Source organism: Gossypium arboreum, chromosome 1, assembly GCF_025698485.1.
Source record: "Gossypium arboreum isolate Shixiya-1 chromosome 1, ASM2569848v2, whole genome shotgun sequence".
Lineage (NCBI taxonomy): Eukaryota > Viridiplantae > Streptophyta > Magnoliopsida > Malvales > Malvaceae > Gossypium > Gossypium arboreum.
The window spans coordinates 117,291,908-117,309,292 of NC_069070.1; the positions used below are offsets into that span (position 1 = coordinate 117,291,908).

The 17,385-nt window shown below is 32.5% G+C and overlaps 1 protein-coding gene across 1 annotated transcript in view; it reads left to right on the forward strand.

The window, feature by feature from the left end:
- Positions 1–1,634: 1,634 nt before the first annotated feature.
- The window catches only part of LOC108481251 (receptor kinase-like protein Xa21), a 30,777-nt gene continuing 15,026 nt past the window's right edge, over positions 1,635–17,385 (forward strand). The window contains exons 1-8 of the mRNA XM_053019385.1: positions 1,635–1,941; positions 3,687–3,868; positions 5,705–5,782; positions 5,848–5,947; positions 6,049–6,137; positions 7,896–8,109; positions 9,035–10,744; positions 10,989–11,119. Coding sequence (XP_052875345.1) covers positions 1,635–1,941; positions 3,687–3,868; positions 5,705–5,782; positions 5,848–5,947; positions 6,049–6,137; positions 7,896–8,109; positions 9,035–10,744; positions 10,989–11,119 — 2,811 coding nt within the window. The remainder of the gene's footprint in view (positions 1,942–3,686; positions 3,869–5,704; positions 5,783–5,847; positions 5,948–6,048; positions 6,138–7,895; positions 8,110–9,034; positions 10,745–10,988; positions 11,120–17,385) is intronic.

A 17,385-nucleotide genomic window follows, 5' to 3' on the forward strand; every position in this document is an offset into this window, starting at 1 on the left:
TACTTATTATTTTACTATTATTATCTAATATATCATCATTATCATTATTTTCATTATAACTTAATAGATCATCATCATTATTATTATTATTATTATTATTATTATTATTATTATTATTATTATTATTATTATTATTATTATTATTATTATTAGCACTACTTTTATTACTATTATTTAATATATTATTTTTACTATTATCGTCATATTGTTACTATTATTATTATATTATTATGTTATTATATCTTTTACTATTATTATTGTTGTATTTTTCTATTATTGTTATTATATTTTCCTTTATTTTTGTATTTACTTATACGTTATTATTTTATATTAACTAATTTGATAACTGTATATTTTTAGCATATTTATTTTATTTACATATCATTACTTTAATTATTATTTCATCATCTATTCTATTTATAGTTTTTTTAAATAATTTCAAACATTTAGCTTATTCATTATTTCCTTTCTTATTATTTATTCGATTCATTTATCTTTCTTATTATTTATTCGATTCATTTATCTTACCTTCGTATTTATCGTTAGTATTCATATTTGTGTTTATGTTTATCCTGTTATGGTTATCAATTTTTATTTGTTATGCATTCTTTATTATCTCGTTTCATTACGAATTTAGGTTTTATTCAACCCGATAGTGATTCTTTCACTAAAGTAAATATTTCGTATTTGGTAATCCGAGACAATCGTTCCCTAACTTACTGGATTTCGATTTTTTTTTCTCTCACGTTTAATCTAAATAACGGCATATTCTTTTAAATCATAATACGAGTGTTAAATAAAATACTTACTCTCTGCTATTTGAGGCGTTGTGTCATAACCCACTGGATATGACATCTTATTACCTCGAGATAAGATTTTTTTTTGCAAATAAGGTGATGCTTGGTGTTTGGAAATTTCGAGAAAGTAGTGCCTTAACTTATTGGGTTGCCACTTTTCTCGTTGAATTCAAATAATTAAGCACCCTTCTAAGTTTTTTAAAGGTTTTCTAAATGCAAGCTAGTATCTTGGAATTTCAAAGCAATATGTCCTAACTTATTGGATATAGCGTTTTTTGCTTGAGATAGGAATTTCAAAAAGGGATAACTTAATGTTAATACTTTGACGCTAGTGAATCCCAATTTTCAAAGTTAAAATATTTTAAAGAGGACTACATCTTAATTTTTTTTCTTTCGACATTAAAGACATTTGATAATCAATTAGGTACCAATTTTTGGGCGTTACGAGGTGCTAATCCTTCCTCGTGCGTAACCGACTCGAACCCGTTCTTTTACTTCGTGGACCAAAACTAATGATTTTAAAACAAAATGTTTTAAAGGTGATCCAATCACACCTAAAAAGATTGGTGGCGACTCCCGTTTTCGTTTTTAAAATCGATTCCCATTTTCCAAAGCTCGATTTGAAAATGGTTTCGACAACCATCACGGTTGGGATCATTAACTGAACTTCGAAGGTTGTTTTTGTACCAAAACAACTTCAAAGGTGTTGTTCCATTCTCTTTAGGCAATTTGTCAAAGCTAGAGATCTTGAGCTTGTTTGAAAATCGGATTGCAGGTTCAATACCCTCCTCCATCTTTAATATATCTTCATTGCAAAATATTTATCTAAACAATAATATGCTCTCTGGTTTCATACCCTCTGTTCCACGAGATTTGCTTTTGCTAGAAGGCATCGATTTCAATTTCAATTTCAATAATCTTAGTGGTCATATCCCAGAAGATATGTTCGATCATCTTCCAAATTTGAAAGAATTGGCTTTGAGTGTTAACCTGCTTTCTGGTAGAATTCCTGCCAGTCTATTCAAGTGCAAAGAGTTACAAAAGTTATCTTTATCGTATAACCAAATGGAGGGGAGTTTACCAATAGAAATTGGGAATTTGAGTATGCTTCAATCCATCTATATTGGTCGGAACCACTTTGAAGGTAATATATGCTAACCATTTGTTAAAGCTTTTTGAAGGATTTTTTTTTTTTGGAAAAGAAATGAAGTTAATGAATATAATAATTTGGATGAATCTTCTACAGAGATTGAAAATATAGTTAAAATTTTCAAAAGAAGATTGAAAAATAAACTAATAAACTACCAGAAAATGATGAGAGAACTATTGTTTAATTTCCAACTCGACTTGGAAGCGTGTATGACACCTAATATAATGTTAAATATCTTGCTAATGGTGCTTTTTTTATTTTAAGCATAATTATTTATTTAGCCCTTCAACTTTACAAAAACAAAATTCATTTTAGCTCACTATTTAATTTTTCACTTTTTTTAGCCCTTAAACTTGTATTGTTTGTAAAATCATCCCAAAAATGGATGGAAAAGTTAATGTTTGTTAACTTTGCTAATGTGGCATATACGTATGCTATGTTAGCAATTAGATAAATTTTATTTTTTTTAAAATAATTTTTATAATTTTTTAAACTTTTTAAATTTTAAAAAATTAATTTGCTGATGTGATATACACATGGACTTTTCAATCCGTTTTGGGTGATTTGACAAACATAACAAGTTGAATGGCTAAAAGAGATGAAAAATTAAATGGATGGCTAAAATGATTTTTTTAATAAAGTTGAAGAGCTAAACAAGTCATTATGCCTAGAGTTCTCCATGGGCCGGGTCGGGCCGAGTTCAGGATGAGCCCTAACAAAACTTTAGGCTTGACTGCTAGGCCTAAGATTGGCCCAAAAAATGAGCCTAAATTTTTGTCCAAACCCAACCCACATTAATGTTAAACTCAGGCCCGAACCGACTCAACCCATATTAAAGCCCAAAGTATCTGTACCATAGGAAATGTATCGATACTTGCTATGAGGTATTGGTACCTTGGGGCGGGTATCGATACTCAGGTAATTTTTCTTTAATTTTCAAAACATCGAACCTTAAAGCGATATCGCTACCAGGCAGGGTATCGACACTTTTGTGAAAGGAACCGATAATTTGTTAAAGGTATCAGTATTATTGATTTTTTAGACATGTATTTGGGTCAGGCATGAGCCAAAAGGCCTACCCGAGGCCCGACCCATTTATAAAACGATTTTTTTTGTCCAAACTCATATTTTGTGCCTATAGTTTTTGTCCAAATCCTCCTACATCTAGGGTGGACCTTCGGCTCGGGCCGGGTGGCCTAGGCCATGGACATGTCTAATTATGCCTCTACTTTATTCTTATAATCCTTGGTAGGAGATGAATTTTGATTTTGATATGTGAAATTTATAATTGCAGGTAAAATTCCTAAACAAATTGTGAATTTAACTATTCTAAAGGGGTTTGATTGTTCCAAAAACAATTTTACAGGTGAATGTATAAGAAATAATTAAATTATTTCCAAATTATTTTTATTAATTTGCAACTTTTACTGGCAGGTTTAATTTCTATTAGTATATGTAGACTTATGTGTTTTGAACTTTATTCTGCTTAATGGCTTTTTGTGTTTAGATTATTTTACAATGTTTAAAAAATATAAGCAAATGTTTCGTATATAAACTCTTTCCTTCCCCATATTTGTCTAATATTTTTGTTTGATAAAATTTATGGCAGAGTAAAATACCACATGAGATTGGAAACCTAAAGAATCTACAATTGCTGACTATAACATCTAACAATATTACTGGTTCTATTCCTCCACAAGTATTTAATATTTCAACTCTAACGATGATTTCTTTGGAAGGAAATCAGCTCTCTGGCCATCTTCCATCAAACATGGGCCTTTTCCTTCCAAAAATGGAGGAATTATATCTTGGTGTCAATCACCTTGTCGGCTCGTTCCCAATGTATATTTCCAATGCCTCTCAGCTCACTCTTCTTGACATGTTATTGGAACCCACCCATTGTTTGAAAAGTCAAAAAAGGGTGGGCACCGAAAGTAGAAAGTAAGATTGGTTGGCAAGTTGGGTTAAAAGTTGGCATGGGATAATTGCAATTTTGGTCCCTAATTGTATAGGGATGTTGCAAGTTGATCCTTGAACCTCAACTATAAATAGGCCTAACCATTTCTTACTTTCTTCATCCCATAATTGCCATTCTCTACTTAATGCATTATTCTCTCTCCCTATTTGTAAATTTCACTTGTAATTTTTGGAGTGAAATATATTTGGTAGTGCCCAAGGACGTAGGCAAAATTTGCTAAACCTCGTTAAAATTCTGGTGTTCTTTATTATTTATTTTGCATATTTTGTGAATGTGATTGTAGTGATTTATTGTGCTATTAAATTACGATAGAGGGATATTCTGGCTAGGAAAGACTTGATATTTAAGTGATCTTCGTGATCTACCTCTCTTTCTTGGGAATTGAACTTAGTGTGATTTTTCAGTACAATATTTTTACTCTTTCACACGCTTCCGCGCAATAATTGGTATCAGAGCCAGATTCGTACTTCGGGAATACGACCATTTACAGTACTATTCATGTATACGGTACTATTTATGTATACAATACTGTTCACGTATACAGTAGTTGGGATTAAGGAGAAAAATGACAGCAGCATCGTCATCAGCAAGGACCACTGTGACAAATGCAAAATTTGAAGTAGAGAAATTTGACGGTACCAATAATTTTGGTATGTGGCAATGTGAGATCGTGGATGTCTTAAGTCAGTAATAGCTAGATATAGCCCTTAAAGGAAAACCTGACAAGATGGATGACAAAGAGTGGGCCAAGGTCAATAGACAGGCGTGTGGTACAATCCGCCTATGTTTGGCCAAAGAGCAGAAGTACTCTGTCATGAGGGAGACATCAGCGAAGAAGTTATGGGATACACTGGAAGAAAAGTTTCTAACAGGCTTTATATGAAAAAGAAATTTTATTGATTCACGTATGCACCCAGTATGTCGATGAATGACCATGTGAACTCATTCAATAAAATTTTAGCAGACTTGCTAAATTTGGATGAGAAATTTGAAGATGAAGACAAGGCATTATTGTTGTTGAATTCCCTTCCTGATGAATATGATCATCTTACCACCACATTGCTTCATGGGAAGGACACGATCACATTTGATGCAGTCTGTAGTGCGTTGTATAGATCTGAGACTCGAAAGAAAGATAAAGAGATCACAGAGATACAAGCTGCGAAGTCTTAACGATGAAGAGGTCGTTCACACAAAGACAAATCTAGTAGAAGGGAAAGTCAAAGGAGACCCCCAAAGATGAATGTGCCTTTTGCCGTGAAAAAGGGCATTGGAAAAAGAATTGTCCTAAGCTACAAAAGGGCAAGGCTATTTCTAATGCATGTGTAGCGGAGCATGATAAGGAGTCAGACTTTAGCTTGGTTGGCATGGAAATGGCATGTCAAACGGATGAGTGGATTTTGGATTCAGGATGTACTTACCATATGTGTCCTAATAAGGATTGGTTTTCTAGTCTTAAAGAGCTAGAAGGTGAAATTGTTCTTATGGGCAATGATAGTGCTTGTAAGACAATGGGAGTGGGTACAGTCCAATTGAAGAATCACGACGGCTCAATCCAAGTCTTGACAGATGTTCGTTACGTACCTAGCCTAAAGAAAAATCTCATCTCATTAGGGGCCCTAGAATCTAAAGGGCTCACAATCACTTTGAGAGATGGATTACTAAAAGTAGTAGCTGGGCAATTGACGGTGATGAAAGGCACAAGAAGAAATAACTTGTACTTTTTAAATAGAAGTACAATTATTGGATCAACATCAACAGTTTCTACAAAAGATGTAGATTCAGAGGCTACCAGATTATGGTATATACGATTGGGACATGCTGGTAAAAAAGCTTTGCAGACTTTGGCGAAGCAAGGTTTGTTGAAAGGTGCAAATTCTTGCAAATTGGAATTCTGTGAACATTGTGTTCTGGGCAAGCAGACGAGGGTAAAATTTGGTCCAGCAATTCACAATACAAAAAGAATTCTGGACTACGTTCACAGTGATGTGCGGGGACCTACCAAAGTGGCTTCTTTGGGAGGTATGCACTATTTTGTTACTTTTGTTGATGATTATCCAAGAAAAGTATGGGTGTATCTAATGAAAAGAAAAAGTGAAGTTTTGGATGCATTTCTAAAATAGAAAAGATGGTGGAGACTCAGACTGGTCGAAAGGTCAAACGACTTCGATTAGATAATGGCACTGAGTATAAAAATGATCCATTTCTACAAGTATGTCAAGATGAGGGCATTGTGCTACAGTTCACTGTTCGGGATACACCACAGCAGAATAGGGTGGCAGAACGCATGAATCGAACTATACTGGAGAAAGTTCGATGTATGTTGTCCAATGCTGGATTGGGCAAGGAATTTTGGGCTGAGGCAGTTACATATGCGTGCCATCTAATTAACCGTTTCTATCAGCTGCAATAAATGGAAAAACTCATATGGAGATGTGGACTGGTAAATCTGCTACTGATTATGATTCTTTACATGTATTTGGTTCCACTGTATATTATCATGTAAAAGAATCTAAGTTAGACCCAAGAGCAAAGAAAGCATTATTCTTGGGTATAACTGATGGAGTAAAAGGATACCGTCTCTGGAGTCCTGATACAAGGAAGATTGTTTTCAGTAGAGATGTGACTTTTGATGAATCAACCATGTTAAAGTACAAGGATTCACAAAAGGATGACAAAACCAATAGTACTTTGCAGCAGGTGGAGCTTGAAAAGGTTAACGATGATCCAGCTAATATTGAAGGGACAAATGATGAAGAGGTTTCTACCCAAGAACCTCTACAACAACAAGATTCAATTGCATATAGGAGGCCAAGAAGAGCGATTCGTAAGCCTGCTCGCTTTGATGATATAGTGGCCTATGCACTTCCAATTGCAGATGATGATATTCCTTCTACTTATACAGAAGCAATAAGTAACCCTGATGGTGTAAAGTGGAAGCAAGCAATGAATGAAGAAATGCAGTCTCTTCATAAAAATAGGACCTGGGAGTTGGTGACACTACCCAAGGGAAAGAAGGCAATTGGATGCAAATGGGTATATGCAAAGAAGGAAGGATTTCCTGGTAAAAATGAAATTCGATACAATGCTAGATTGGTAGCAAAGGATTACGCTCAGAAAGAAGGAATAGACTATAATGAAGTGTTTTCTCCAGTTGTGAAGCATTCATCTATACGGATTTTGCTAGCCTTGGTTGCGCAATATGATCTCGAACTAGTTCAACTTGATGTGAAGACTGCGTTTTTACATGGTAATTTGGAAGAGGAAATCTATATGACTCAGCCAGATGGATTCAATGTTGCTGGAAAAGAAAATTGGGTTTGCAAACTGACAAAGTCACTTTATGGATTGAAGCAATCTCCGAGGTAGTGGTACAAGCGATTTGATCAGTTCATAAAAAGGCAAAGGTACACAAGAAGTAAATTTGATCATTGCGTGTATTTTCAGAAGCTACAAGAAGGAACTTTCATATACTTGCTCTTATATGTTGATAATATGCTAATAGCATCTAAGAGCAAAATTGAGATTGAAAGATTGAAGACTCAACTCAATCTCAAGTTTGAGATGAAAGATCTAGGAGAAGCTAAAAAGATTCTCGGCATGGAAATATGGAGAGATAGAGCTCATGATAGAGTTAGCTTGTCTTAGAAGCAGTTTTTGAAAAAGGTACTACAGCGGTTTGGCATGAACGAACAGACAAAACCTGTAAGTACCCCGTTGGCTTCTCATTTCAAGCTTTCGACAACTATCTCCTTCGACGAATACTGAGCGAGAATACATGTTGCAAGTTCCGTATTCTAATGCAATGGGTAGCTTGATGTATGCAATGGTGTGTACAAGACCCGACATTTCACGAGCGATTAGTATAGTGGCGGTATATGCATAATCCTCGAAAAGGACATTGGCAAGTCATGAAATAGATTCTACGGTATATTCGAAGACCGTGGATGTTGGATTACTGTTCAAGCAGGATAATACACTTGGTAAAGGTGTTATTGAGTACATTGATTCTGACTATGCCGGTGATTTGGACAAGCAAAGATCAACCATCGGTTATATGTTTACACTTGCTGGAGGACCAATAAGTTGGAAGTCTACACTACAGTCTACAGTTACATTGTCAACCACAGAAGCCGAGTACATGGCTGTAACAGAGGCTGTAAAGGAGGCTATTTGGTTACAAGGTATGACTAAAACCTTAGGATTGGTCCAGGAGCATATTAACGTGTATTGTGATAGTCAAAGTGCTATTCATTTAGCAAAGAATCAATTTTATCATGCACGTACAAAGCATATTAACGTACGTTTCCACTTTGTGCGGGAAATTACTGATGAGAGGAAAATTTGTCTTCAGAAGATCAAGACTGCAGATAATCCCGCAGATATGATGACCAAGGTGATAACAGTAACCAAGTTTGAACATTGTTTGAACTTGATTAATATCCTGCAAGTTTAACAGTTGAAGAAGGCACTATCAAGTATTGTTGTCAAAGGCAAAAAGAATTGTGTGAAGATAAGATTATCCTAATCAAATCTTCAAGGTGGAGATTATTGGAACCCACCCATTGTTTGAAAAGTCAAAAAAAGGTGGGCACCGAAAGTAGAAAGTAAGATTGGTTGGCAAGTTGGGTTAAAAGTTGGCATGGGATAATTGCAATTTTGGTCCCTAATTGTATAGGGACGTTGCAAGTTGATCCTTGAACCTCAACTATAAATAGGCCTAACCATTTCTTACTTTCTTCATCCCATAATTGCCATTCTCTACTTAAGGCATTATTCTCTCTCCCTATTTGTAAATTTCACTTGTAATTTTTGAAGTGAAATATATTTGGTAGTGCCCGAGGACGTAGGCAAAATTTGCTTAACCTCGTTAAAATTCTGGTGTTCTTTATTATTTATTTTGCATATTTTGTGAATGTGATTGTAGTGATTTATTGTGCTATTAAATTACGATAGAGGGATATTCTGGCTAGGAAAGACTTGGTATTTAAGTGATCTTCGTGATCTACCTCTCTTTCCTGGGAATTGAACTTAGTGTGATTTTTCAGTACAATATTTTTACTCTTTCACATGCTTCCGCGCAACACATGTCTAGTAATTACTTTTCAGGCTCCATTCCTGATAATCTGGGCAATCTAAGAAATTTAAAGATTCTCAACCTGGAGAATAATAATTTAACTTCCTCGGGAATGAGCTTTCTCTTTTCTTTGACAAACTGTAGAGTCTTGGAGAAATTTATTTTCAATCGCAACCCATTTATTAGTGCTGAACTTCCAAGAGTGGTAGGAAATCTCTCAAGTTCTCTTGAACTATTCTCTGCTTATTCATGCAACATCAAGGGTAGCATCCCCAGTGAAATTGAAAACTTAAGTCACTTGATAGACATTGAGCTAGGAGGGAATAAATTGATAGGACCAATTCCTACTACAATTGGAGGATTGCAAGAGTTGCAAAGTCTTTCTTTTGAGGACAATAAGTTAGAAGGATCCATCCCATCTGAGTTATGTCATCTAAACAAATTGGCTTTCTTGTTCTTCACCAATAACAAATTGTCTGGACCAATACCTGCTTGCTTAAGTGATCTCACTTCATTAAGGCAACTATTTCTAGACTCCAATGTGTTTTCCTCCTCAATACCTTCTACGTTGACAAGGCTTAACTATCTCCTCATCCTATACTTTTCTTCAAATTCTCTAAGTGGTCCACTGCCAATTGACATTGGAAAATGGAAAGTTTTGACTAGTTTGGATTTGTCGAACAATCAGTTCTCAGGTGATATCCCAAATGGAGTTGCAGATCTTAAGGACCTCACTCATTTTTCCTTATCCAATAATAGAATCATGGGTTCTATTCTTGAGTCTTTTGATGAATTGTTGAGTTTGGAATTCTTGGACATGTCAAGAAATAATCTATCTGGAGAGATTCCCAAATCTTTAGAGAAACTCTGTTATCTCAAATATTTCAATGTCTCTTTCAATAGACTTGAAGGAGAAATTCCTGAAAGAGGATCATTTGGAAACTACTCAATCGAATCATTTAAGGGGAATGAAGCCTTGTGTGGCGCAGCTCGACTTCATGTTCCAAACTGCAAAACTCGACCTCTTAGAAATTCCAAGGCAAAAACTAAGTTGAAGCTCATAATATATATAGCTCTGCCAATTGCCTCCACAATTTTGGTTGTGGCTCTGATAATCATTATCTTACGAAACAAGAGGAGGAAAGACAAATTGCCAACTCAAGAAGACATGATACCTTTAGGAACGTGGAGACGGTTTTCATACCACGAGCTTCGTCAAGCTACTGATGGATTCAATGATAGTAGGTTGCTTGGTAATGGAAGTTATGGTTCAGTATTCCAAGGGGCTCTCTCGAATGGGACAATAATTGCGGTAAAGGTTTTCAAGTTAGAGTTAGAAGGAGCTTTTAAGAGCTTTGATGTTGAATGTGATGTTCTCCGCAACACTCGTCACAGAAATTTAGTCAAAGTAATAAGCAGTTGCTCTAATGATCTTAATTTCAAAGCGTTGGTGCTTGAGTTCATGCCTAATGGGAGTCTTGATAAATGGCTGTATTCCACCAACCAATATTTGGATATCCTACAAAGGTTGAACATAATGATAGATGTTGCATCTGCATTGGAATATCTCCATCACGGCAATGCAACACCCGTGGTTCATTGTGATTTAAAACCCAACAATGTCCTATTAGATGAAGATATTGTTGCGCATTTGAGTGGTTTTGGCATCGCGAAACTCTTATGTGAAGAGGTTTCAATGATACAAACTATGACAATGGCAACATTTGGATATATGGCACCAGGTGATACTTTTAATCAAATTCCATGTTTATTTTTCCATTTTCAATGTAAGTGTAGCATGTGCATAACAAAAGGGATCATATCTGATAACATTCGAGTTTCAGCATATTGAATGTGACTTTTTAGAGAAGCAACTAGATAACTTTTATAACAGGCAAGCATATAATGTTTTAGATATTTTATGGGAATTTTCCATTATCAAGATATCTTTGAATATTCATTATGTTGTTTGAAATTCATACACAGAATATGGAGTCGAAGAAATTGTTTCGACAAAAGATGATGTGTATAGCTTTGGTATTCTTTTGATGGAAATCATCACAAGAAAAAAGCCCACAGATGAAATGTTTGCAGGAGAAAGAAGCTTGAAGAGTTGGGTGATAGAATCGATATCATCTTCGCTAAATCAAGTTGTAGATCCCAAGTTGTTGAGCACCTTTGGAAGGGAACATTTAAAAGTCAAGAATTGTGCCTTGTCCATTTTACAACTTAGCTTAGAATGTTGTGTAGAGTTACCAAATGAGAGGCTTCATATGAAATAGATTGTTACAATGTTAAAGAAGATCAAAGTGAAGTTATTAAGGGATATGGAACCAGTTCGATGAAGGGGCAGTTGTTAATTTGACTAAAATAAGCATGAGCTTTGTGTTCTAGCAATGTCTTTGATAAATATTTATACAGATTCTTTGTTTTCCTATAAAGTTTAATAATAGTTATTTCTGCATTTTGTGATTTTTTTAAAGAAAGAAACAAGTTCAAGGAATTAGCTACAATATGGTTGACGGAAGTATATATTAATCATTGCTCGATGAGCATTTTCTTTTAACAAAGATCGAGCATGATCAGCTAAGTCTTCAAAAGTTGATAACTTATGAACATCACTAGGAACAACTTTGGCCATGCAATCCGTTAGTCTATTAAGCTCTCGCAAGACATGTTGAAACTTAAGTTACCAATATTACTTTTGTAAATCATGTTTTTAACGAAGTTTAGATAGATTATTATTAAATGAAAAAGTATTGGGACAAATTTTTTTTGAAGAATATAGGTAGAAATTATTAAATGCTCAATATCAAAACATAGCAAATTTTGATCTCTTTTTTAGTCTTTGCATAAGGTTTTCATTTATTTTATTTTAACAAAATCATTTTTTTATAAGCCAAAAAAATCATATTAAAAGAACAAAAATATAAAGTTGTAACTATAAGGGACATCAACATAGAATACACTTGATACATATTTTTTTGGTCTTCAACCGATATGAAGTAGTTTAGTTTCCATTATGGTTAAGATTTCGATGCGTTTCAACCATTTCAGTATGTTTCAACTCGTTTCAGTCAATATCGACTTATACTGATTCATACCAACCTGTATCAATTGATAGGAGTTGCATGTCTTGAGACATTGTGCAATGTGTCCAGAGACAATTGATAGATTGTCTTAAGACATGGCTTGCCAACAACTATATAACAACTAAAATTCTAGGGAAATTACAGTTGACACCCCTAGAGTTTACAAATCTTAGGAATTGACCCAATTTTTTCCTAATTAGAATTCATTTATTAAACTTTCTCAATATTCCAATAGAATTAGAATTCTATATCATTTTACCTTCTTTTCCTAATTATAATTTCAAATTGCCCCTATCGAAACCAATTTTTTGATTTGATTTAAAAAAAAAGGGGATTGACTTTTTAAAACAAATTGTGGAGTCGCCACCAATCTTTTCGTTTAGGTGTGATTGGATCACCTAATAAAACATTTTATAAAATCAATTTTGGTCTACAAAAAACAAAATGAGTTCGGGAGCTGATTATGTATGAGGAAGGGTTAGCACCCTCACTACCCCCAAAATTGGTACCAAATTGATTAAGTGTTACTCTTATGTCTAAAATTAAAAAAATTTGAAAGATGGTTCCTTTTTTAAAACATTTGTGTGGTTCAAGTTGGTTATCAAAATTCTCTCGTTTCAAAGATATATAGCATCACATCCAGCACGATTGGATAAGATTTTTCATACCTTTGAAAATACGATTGATTTTTGACCCCCGAAAGATTATATGTTGAAAATTACAAAAGGATGTCCAATTATTCAGTCCAACGAAGAATCAAAGCCTAGCACGGTAGGGCACGATTCTTCAAATTTCCAGATATTGAACATTGCCTTATTTTAGAAAAATTGTAAACTAGCTCAAAACACATTTATTTGATTTGAAATAAACAAGAGAAATAATGAACATGGGATAACATGTACAACTAAAGTACAAAACTTGGTGAATAAAGATAATATAACCTAAAGAAACCAATTAATCTAATAATAATTAATCCTCAAAAAATATAACCAAACTCCTGAGCATGGATGAATAACAATTGATATAATAATACAAAAAATGAATCAATAATAAAAGATAATAATATATAAAATAATATGAAAGATAAAATGCAACACATAATATACAAAGCAATATGGATACTAAGAGCCAATATAATACAAAACAATTCAAAAACTATATGAAAAATTTATAAATGAATAATGCATGCTAGGGTTTGAAATGATTTGCATATATGAAAATAAAACTAAGAATATGTAAATGAATATTAAAATAAATATTGTGAAAGAAGAAATTTGGAGCAAATAACATACAAAGATATTTTAAAAACAAAACATATCTATTTAAAGGTGATAATATACATGCAATAATAAAAAATCAATGTAAACAATATATAATGAAGATATAATAAAATAAAGAAAAATATACATGAAGAAATAACAAACCAATAAATAGTAAAACAATATATACATGTAAGGATCTTAAATAACAAAGAAATAATAAAATATGTTTTTAAAGAATAAACAATAAATTTAAAAGGAAATACAAATAAACAGATTTAAAAGAAATTATATATATAAAATAACATAGAATTAATAATGTTTATAAAATAAAGCTAATTTTAATATAAATTATATATATATATATTGTAGACACTCAATTTTGCCCGGCCCATTTCAGTATTTAAAATAATAAACCCCCCCCAAAAAAAAACGAAGTCCAAGTTCAGTCCAGAATTACAAATATAATTTGGCCCGATCGGAATGGCCCATTACTTAAAAAAATTTAAGGTCCATCTACAAGCTTGACTCATATAGAAATATAATCTTCAATGATATGTAATATTAGATATGATACAATCTTAAATATGATTGCAATCTTAGATATGATACAATCTTAGATATGATTGCAATCTTAGATATGATATACAATCTTAGAAGATATGATTTTGTAATCTTGGAGATTTAATTTGTAGATATCCTTTAATCTTAACCGTTGATGTAATTGATCTGTACCGTTGGATTTACGGAGGCTCAACTATAAATAGAGGCCTCTCCTTTCATTGTAAATGACTGGAGTTTTGGGAAGCAATAAGAATTCTTGAGAGCATTCACTCAAATTTCTCTCCCTCTTGCGTTCATACTCTTTGTGGTTTGTTCTTATTTTATTCTTCGTCTATCTTAGTTTTTCAACCCTTTTTTTTATTTTAATTTCTCCATTTTTCAAATATGTATATTTTTTCTATCTTTTATACATTTGATCATGTATTTTATATATCATAATATTTAACCTTTTATATAGTTTATTTTCAAATATATATTTTCTATGCATGTATATATATTTCATTATAAATAGAAATTCTTTTACACATTTGATATTTTATACATTATTTTTCTAAACCAATATATTTTATATATTTTATATAATTATTATTCTTATAAATATATTTTTATTATATTTTAAATTTATTATTAAATATCACATTTTTTTATATGCTCAATCTATTAATCAATTGTTTATATTATACATATATTTTTAAAACTTATGTTTTTTATTATTATACAATATTTGTTTTTACTTTGGAATTAATGTATTATTGTTATGTTATGTATTTCATATGTTATGTAATATCTTAGACTTTTATAATTTACTTTCAAATGCATATTTTTATATACATTGATATATTGTATTAAATGCATCATTTCATTTATTAATCCATTCATGCGTACATTAAATTATTGGATTGTATATTTTATATTTTATGTAGATTCTATTTATCCATTTGCTATGCATGTCATCTATTTTACTCATACATATTTTACACATTAATATTTACCATGTTTTTATATTATTTAATGTTTTATTTATGATATATTGTATATAATTAGTGCATTTATTATGCTTTCTTTTGGGTATATTCCTATTTGCTTAGCATGATTATTTTTATTATTCTATTTTACCCTCTTTATAGTGATTGCATTTATATAAAGTGTTATAATACTTTGTAATATAAGCTATTTGAATATCTATGTTTCGTAATATAGAATTGTCACTCTAAAAGGTCATTTAAAACAATATTTAAAAGTTTTATAAAAATAAAAAAGGCAATGCTTAGTATTTGAAAGCTTCGAGAAAAGAAGTGCCCTAACTTATTGGGTTACAGCTTTTCTCGTTGAGTTCGAATAGTCAAGTACCCTTCTAAGTTTTTAAGATTTTCAAAATACGAGCAACTGTCTTGGAATTTCAAAGCGTTGTGTCCTAACTTATTAGATGTAGCGATTTGTCGTTTCGAGATAGGGATTTCCAAAAGGTTAACTTAGTGTCAATGTTTTGATACGAGTGAACCCAAATTTTCAAAATCAAAGTATTTTAAAGAGGATTACATCTTAAAATTTTTTAAATTTCCGACATTAAAGACATTTGATAATCAATTAGGTACCAATTTTTGGGCGTTACGAGGGTGCTAATCCTTCCTCGTATGTAACCGACTCTCGAATCCATTCTTTTATTTCGTGGACCAAAACTAATGATTTTTAAAACAAAATGTTTTAAAGGTGATCCAATCACACCTAAAAAGATTGGTGGCGACTCCCGTTTTTGTTTTTTAAAAATCGATTCCCATTTTCCAAAACTCGATTTGAAAATGGTTTCGACATATATTAATATAAAGGTAATTTAAATTAAAGATTATACCAAAATTTAAAATAATATGATACAAAAGAGAATTATAAAATAATAATTTTATAATTTAAAAATGAAGTAAACTTATCCAAGTAACTCCAAAGGTATATAAATAAAATTTAAAAGATAAATGCTCAATGAATAAAAATAATGAATTATATAAATTGAAATGAAAACTTAATTGAAATAAAATCAAATTAAAAGGTATAATTAATAAATAAAATAAACCATTAAGATAGAAATAAGGACCAAAGTGCAATGCGCGTGAACGTGCAAGGATTAAAAACGCAATTATTTCAGGTTTCTGAACGCATAATCTAAACATGGATCAAATCAAAACAGTGCATAAGTTTTAGGAAAGAATTAAAAAGCAAAAGAAACATAAATGGGACTCAATCAGATGATAGCAAAACGAGGAGGGACTAAATGCGCAATTCACCGCAAAATAATTAAGCATGCTTAATTAAACCCAAAAAAATGTTTGAATGGCACTCTGCCACTTTCTACAGCAAATGAAGGAAATCCTTCCCCATATCTATCTTCATTTGGTCGACTAAGAAATCAAAACCCTAACCAGCTCTCTTGATTTTCCCTCAACCGATCCTAACACCCCTCTCTTAAGCACCGATCTGCCTCTATCAATGGTGACGAACAAATTCGGGCTTCGAGGGATGACAATCTCGACCACGAGATTCCTTCTACGCTTCGATTTCAACGAAGAAGACGGAATCTCTTAGCACATTCGCAAGGTAAATCTTTTGTTTTCTCTTTGTTTTCAAATGCGAAAGACTAATGGAATCGAAAGAAAAAAGAAGAAATTAAAAATATTTGAATCCAAAATCACCTTTTCAATTTTGATTCCTTTTTTCAATCTCCCTCCCCCCGATTTAAAACCCAAAGTTCTAGAAAAAGCCTTTTAAAAGTAAAATCAAACAAACAACCCCTCGGTTCCCTTCCTCAATCTCAAAAAGATAACCTTTTTTTATGTTTTCTTTGAATATCTATACATGTATGTGCTATATTCGAAAATAAACCTGCAAAGTAAATAGAAAACAGAACCAAAAGACCACCTTGATTCCCCTTTTTTTTGTATTGATTTCCTCGTATGCGTAAAAAAAAGAGAGAGGCCGATACATTGATATTTCTTGACTTTTTATAGCCACAACAAAAGAGAAAAATTACAAAGTTTCTGCTTGGTTTTTGCTCTTGCTGCTGTGTCCGTCCTTTGCTTGTCTTATTTTGCAAGTACAGAGGCAACGTGGCGAGGGTAGCTGGCGCGTACGGAGGCTACTGGTGGCACAGCTGTTGCTAGGGCTAGGGTTTGCTGCAAATATGGTTTAGGTTTTGGGCCCTTTTTGGGCTTAGGGTTTTATTAGTTTTGGGTTTTAAATTTGGGTTTATAATGTTTTGGGTTTTAAATTTGGGTTATGTAATTGGACATTTAATGGATTGTTAATATTTGGATTTTTTTGTTTATTTTTGCTTTTGTCTGATTTGGGCTTATTGGGCCCGGTCAAATTTGGGCATTTACAGCCCCTTTTCGAAACCTAATAGAATTGCTCTCTATCTTTCTATTTATTATCTCTCCTTCTTTTCTTTTCCTTTCCTTCATTTACATAATATTTTTAATT